This window comes from Cyclopterus lumpus, chromosome 19, assembly GCF_009769545.1.
Source record: "Cyclopterus lumpus isolate fCycLum1 chromosome 19, fCycLum1.pri, whole genome shotgun sequence".
NCBI classification, from domain to species: Eukaryota; Metazoa; Chordata; class Actinopteri; order Perciformes; family Cyclopteridae; genus Cyclopterus; species Cyclopterus lumpus.
The window spans coordinates 2,546,968-2,552,967 of NC_046984.1; the positions used below are offsets into that span (position 1 = coordinate 2,546,968).

General features: G+C 38.0%; 1 protein-coding gene across 1 annotated transcript in view; it reads left to right on the forward strand.

Moving 5' to 3' along the window:
• ryr2a (ryanodine receptor 2a (cardiac)) overlaps nucleotides 1–6,000 on the forward strand; it is a 132,158-nt gene that overhangs the window by 103,936 nt on the left and 22,222 nt on the right. Inside the window, exons 82-88 of the mRNA XM_034559471.1 lie at nucleotides 141–247; nucleotides 397–448; nucleotides 552–602; nucleotides 700–799; nucleotides 977–1,056; nucleotides 1,180–1,256; nucleotides 1,911–1,984. Of these exons, the coding sequence (XP_034415362.1) occupies nucleotides 141–247; nucleotides 397–448; nucleotides 552–602; nucleotides 700–799; nucleotides 977–1,056; nucleotides 1,180–1,256; nucleotides 1,911–1,984 (541 nt within the window). The remainder of the gene's footprint in view (nucleotides 1–140; nucleotides 248–396; nucleotides 449–551; nucleotides 603–699; nucleotides 800–976; nucleotides 1,057–1,179; nucleotides 1,257–1,910; nucleotides 1,985–6,000) is intronic.

A 6,000-nucleotide genomic window follows, 5' to 3' on the forward strand; every position in this document is an offset into this window, starting at 1 on the left:
GATGATAAATGGTTTCCTAATATTTTTGAAATGTCTTCGGCCACATGGGGATTTGGAAAATGGGCTATAGTTTTGGTTTCTTTTTTCCCCAGTGTGTATCACTGAGTCTCCTGTTAAAGTGAATGTATCTTCATTTTTAGAAACCAGGTGACAAGCAGCCATCGGAGGAAGAGGAGGGGGTGAAACACATCGATCCGCTTCATCAGCTCATTCAACTGTTCAGCAGAACGGCCCTCACAGAAAAGTGGTGGGTTCTGGTAGATCTTCCGTGTGTTAGATATAAGGCTCCACGAGGCTTCACAAGTAAACGTTCACATGGTGGAAAAACAAAGGTCTTCTGTCTGGTCATACTCAACATGTTATGCTGTTGCTAATGTGTGTGAGTGTTTGTTGCAGTAAACTGGATGAAGATATTCTCTACATGGCTTATGCTGACATCATGGCTAAGGTACCAGTGATAATGATGATGATGATGATTCATCCTTTTGCAACATATTATCCCTCTGCTGTCCGCATGCAACTCTCATTTGTATCACTCTTTGCTCCCTCAGAGTTGCCATGACGAAGAAGATGAGGATGGAGAGGAAGTAAAGAGCTTTGAGGTATGTCGATCGGTCACTCACTTCCATCCACCTGTCGGTCGCCACGGGTGCAAACCGGCATGCTGCTGACGTGTGTCTGGTTTTGTCACATGTATAGGAGAAGGAGATGGAGAAGCAGAAGCTGTTGTACCAGCAGGCTCGGCTGCATGACCGTGGAGCTGCTGAGATGGTGCTGCAAACCATCAGCGCTAGCAAAGGTTGGTTTTACGCACAATTGTATTACTGTATGTTTAAGTCATCACTGCATGACAGTGGGTGCTAAGTTATTCAATGTAAAAGTGCATTGATTGTTTGTCGGGTGAGACGGTAGCTTTGGAATGACCCCGCGCCCTGGTAGATGAACGTGTCCTCTCTCTGTGGTTCCTCTTCACAAGGTGAGATGGGTCCCATGGTGGCCTCTACTCTGAAGTTGGGCATAGCTGTTCTCAATGGAGGAAACTCTACTGTACAGCAGGTATCTCAGCATTCGTTAAGACCAGTTGTATGGCCTTTCATATCATCGTGTCCACCTCCTGTTGTTGTTCCTAACTCGGCTGTCCCGGGGTCTTAAGTGGTCTTTGTTCTCTGTCTCTGACAGAAAATGTTGGATTATCTGAAAGACAAAAAGGACGTGGGCTTTTTTCAGAGTCTGGCTGGTCTGATGCAGTCATGCAGGTACCTCTATGAAGTCTTCCTGTTGACTGAAACATATATTTACAATGTATTCACATTTTAGGTGGGTCAGTTAATGTGCTTTTGACATATGTTTAGCCACCCACTCGTGAATCTTTAAGATTTTCCATGTCTTTAACAAGGCGGCAAGTAACTAAATAAGACCACTCCGCCTTGTTGTGTTTATAAGTTTTTAGGAATAAGATGTTGTATAAATCAGGCTATGAATAATAAATAATAATAACTTTATTTAAATAGCACCTTTAAAAACAGAGTTTACAAAGTGCAGCAAAAGCAAGGTCTTAAAACAACAGAACAGTGAGGCCTAACAAAGGTAAAACAGTACAATAAGTAATACAAACAAAAAACTATCTGTACGATACAAATAAACAAATATATAAATAAAATGAAAAGATAAAATAATTAAGTAAAATTAGTTGGGGGATGTAAGAGCTACTGAAGTGGAGATTTCTGGATCAGAGTCTGAGAGAAAACTGCTTTTAAATGCATGACATGTAAAATGACACTGCAGTTGATTAATGACTATTATTGTTTGTTTTATTTGTTTTCTGAATTCTTTACTTTAAGTATGGAAAGGAGGTCAATCAGGACAGCACAACGTAACAGAGAACCACAATACATGTGTCTTTGTTTCAGTGTTCTGGATCTAAATGCATTTGAGAGGCAGAACAAAGCTGAAGGACTGGGCATGGTGACAGAGGAGGGATCGGGTAAGCTTCACTACATCTAAAGGTCATAGCTATAGCAAGAAGTTCTATGAATACTTATTTTTCTGAATTGGAGATTGGTGTTTACTGACAACATATGGTCTGTTGATATAAAACAATATGTTCTTCCCCAGATACAGGTCAAATTCATAAATGTCCCTTTAATGAACCTAAAGATTGTACATTTAAACCTACATGCAAAACTCACTGCAAAACAATGCTATTTCTAATGTAGCGGAAGGAAGAAATGTTTCTTTCACCTATTAAAAATCTTCCGCAAGAAGATTGAAAGCATTAATCCTTGTTCAACCATTTTTCTTTATCCTGTCATCACTTTGGTTGAGCGATTTGATGATTTTGATCAAGTGGTAATGCAATACGATCTGTTTTTATATGCATTATCAAATGTGATTTACTAGTGTACATGTGTACGTGCTTATGATTTGCCTGTTACATCTTCTGCGTGTATGCATCTGTTACAATCATCCTTTAGATTGCACAATTCCAAAATTCAGATCTGAAATTGTCAAAACAAATTCTTTTTACTATTTTACTAAATTGTTTTACTATTTTGTTGCACTAGATTTTAAAATACGGTTGTAACTACCGGATGATAATAGGTCATTATGAGGTATTAATGCTGCATAGGTTGGTGCATAAATTATCATCATGTTACAATAGGTGCCAATATTACCTCAGTTTGTTTTAAGTAATTTCTGGTATTGTAATAAGGTTAATAATAACCTGTTGTATTCTGTTACATGTTTGACTCCCTGTCACTCTCTCATTCCGCCTCACTTAGACATAAATATTTGACTCATGTTCGTTGACCATGGGGTTCTGATGTGTGCTCACATGCGTCATGTAACCAATAATCCATATTGTATAAGAGACTGGTTATCAGAAGAAAGAAAAAACACGTTGAGTGTTTAAATGCTTAAAATTACCCACTTATGATATTTACAATATCCTGAGAAGCAGCCTTTTGCAGTTGTGCATTAATATCTCTTGTCCATTTAGCAAAAGTAGGAATAGTGTGATGTTATCATCCCATCATTAAACCTCCCAGGGTAGAGAATTCACGTTTGGGAGCACAGACAGAGTTCAAAGTTGGTTTCTTCTAACCAAGAAGGTGATCTTTTCCAGACCTGAACCACGACCGCCTGTTCTTCTAACTTTGTTAACGCTGGTAGACGTTCACTCTCGGATCCCACCGGCTATCGGTCCAGCGGTGAATTAGCCTCTGAGGGCAGCTTTTATCTCTAAAACGTATTTTTCCTTGCGCTGGTCAACTTTTTGCATTCCGATTAGCAACTTCAGACACAACACTGGAGTTTGACACCGTCATGACGTCGTCACAAGTAGCCAGTTTACAAGCTAATTTAAGCAACCTAAAAAATCGAGATTGTCATGAGACGATAGTCGGTGGGTTCCCAGGTTGCATTTTTAGCTCATTTGTCCCGCTCGTTTGCTTTCCACATGGACTGTTTACCTGCTCACACGTTTGACTTTAAACAGACTCTACATTGAAATGCAGAACATGTGAGTGGGCTTAGGTTGCATACGGGTCAACAGTCCGTGTGGGGAGCGAAAGAGGAAGGACATTCAAGTAGTAGTCATGAACTACTCCCAATACTGATTAGTTCTCCTCTAAAAGGTCTCAAATAGAACAAGTACAGTGTTAACTATTGTAGGCAGGATCCAATCTGGGAACTCACCAGCTATTGTCTGATGATGATTTCTCTTTTTATTGGTTTAAAATTGTAAACTGGCTACTTGTGAAGCAATCGGGTTGTTGACACGTCTTTCAACTCCAACTCCATTCTCGTGTGTCAAATGTTAACCGGTAGCCAATGGGTTCCTAGATTGGTTATGACTTAATATCTGAATTCTAAGTTATAGATATACTTCTTACTCTAAAAATCTTTGATATTTATTTGTCTTTTATCTTTGTTCTGTTTATGTATCCTGGCTTATTTTAAAGTTTTAGTCTCAGAAGTCTCTGCTAGTGGATTATGGTTCTTAGTAGTCACTACATACAATTAACAAGAATGATTGCTGCACATTATCATAAGGCATATGTTTTCAATGCAAAGTTGCTGTGCGAGGTGAAAGGGATATGTGGTGTTTTTACAACTGTAATTTACTGAATTGAATTGAATTGTACAACCGGTGTTGTGCAGAATGAAGAAAAAATCCTTTCTCAACCATTAATTACTAAAACAGACCGTATTAGTCATTATTGCACCTGTTGTAGCATAGAGTTATTGCACAGCTGATAATGTTTCTGTAGTCATAATTTTCTTGTAAATAGTAAGTAATCACATGAACTATCTTTTTAAACGGCCTTATTGACTAAACAGACACACAAAGGCTTGGTATTTTATATATATTTTTAATTGTTTTAGATTATTTTTTTATTTTTACTGAGCTCAACAGGTTGACCAAACAACCAAATTTCGGAATTTCTTTACAGCTTTTCCCTTTATGTAATCGTTTTCTTTGTTTCTTTCTTTGTTTCTTACTTTCTTTCTCTCTTTCTTTCTTCCCCCTGTTTTCCTTTTCTCATTTTGGTTTACTGCACTTTCTTCCCTTCCTCAGTCATCACTCATGAGCGTGGTAATTATGCCTTCTGCCATTTCCTTGTGTGTTGGTTGGTCTCTCTCCTTCCCTCTGTCTCTCTCTCTCTCTCTCTCTCTCTCTCTCTCTCTTTCACTACGGTCCGTTATTTGTTGTGTCAGTTCTGTCCAGGTCCTGAGTGTAGACCTTCAAACCTCGTCCTTACCTGCTCTGTGCTTTTTTGAAATCTCGGCCAATTAGAACTAGTTATACTGTGTAAAGTCTTTTGACGTCAAATGTGTCACATCTTCCTCTTCCACAATAACCGTGAACTGATGATGATTATGATGACTTCTTCTGGAGTACACCATATGGATGGAGAAAAAAAATCCAGACATATCCAGGCAGAAGTAGTAGAAGTGAAGCAAGGGCCATCTAAAACAAAATGTTTGCCTCCCTCTCAGGATTTGTACAGTATCTGGCACATTCTAAATATTACTAATATTTACCATCCTCCACCCCTACCCTCACGGTCATGTAGACAGCCGACAGTCAGCTGGTTGTTGTGTCTTAGTAATGGAGATGGTTATTGTGCTGGTTGTTATCTGTTGTGAAGTGTACAATCCCATCTGTGTTCTCAGAATCTATCTCTGTCCTTTCTTGACTCACTCTTGTAGGGCTGCAATTAATACAAAAATAGCACAATGACCCAACCAAAATCATAGATTAATTCAAACTGCAGTCATGAATATGTTAAAAACATTCTCAGGAGTTGGTGGAGACCAAAAACAAAGCTAAACAGAAAGAAACTATTGGACTTACACATGCAGATTACACACAAACACAACTCCACATAAAGGCTAATGTTAACGCACAACTGGGAACTTTTGGTTATATATGTTTATGATGTATTTACAGTTAGGCTCCCCCAAAATAATCAATTAATTTCAGCGTTTACTTTGTTGGATATCAATGGCCTCTTTTCTCTGCAGATATAATCTATATAAAATTAGCAAACATACAATAAAAAACATACATTTATGTAAGTTCCAGCAAACGTTGTTGTTTTGTATTTTATTTTATTTCATAAATAAAACAACAAGCGATGCACATAGCAAGTGTATCGAGGAATCATTATGGAACGTTAGCACAGTTGATTGAGTACAAATCTTCCCTCTGTGAAGGTTGTAATCTTCAGTTTATCACTTTTCAGAGAGGCGTTGCTTCCAGTTTCCAAGGATATTGTTTGTGGTGCTGTTGAAATGTCTTGCATTATGCAGAGAAGTATTATAGCCTCATCGATGTAAATGGGGTCGACAAAAATAATATGAATATGATTTATTCTGGCCAGACCAGAAGAAAAAATATTAGAAAATTCAGTATCAAATAACAAAAACAATTAAGTTTTAAGAACAATGTAATGTTAAAGGCTGTATATACTTGATGAACAAATTGAAAGT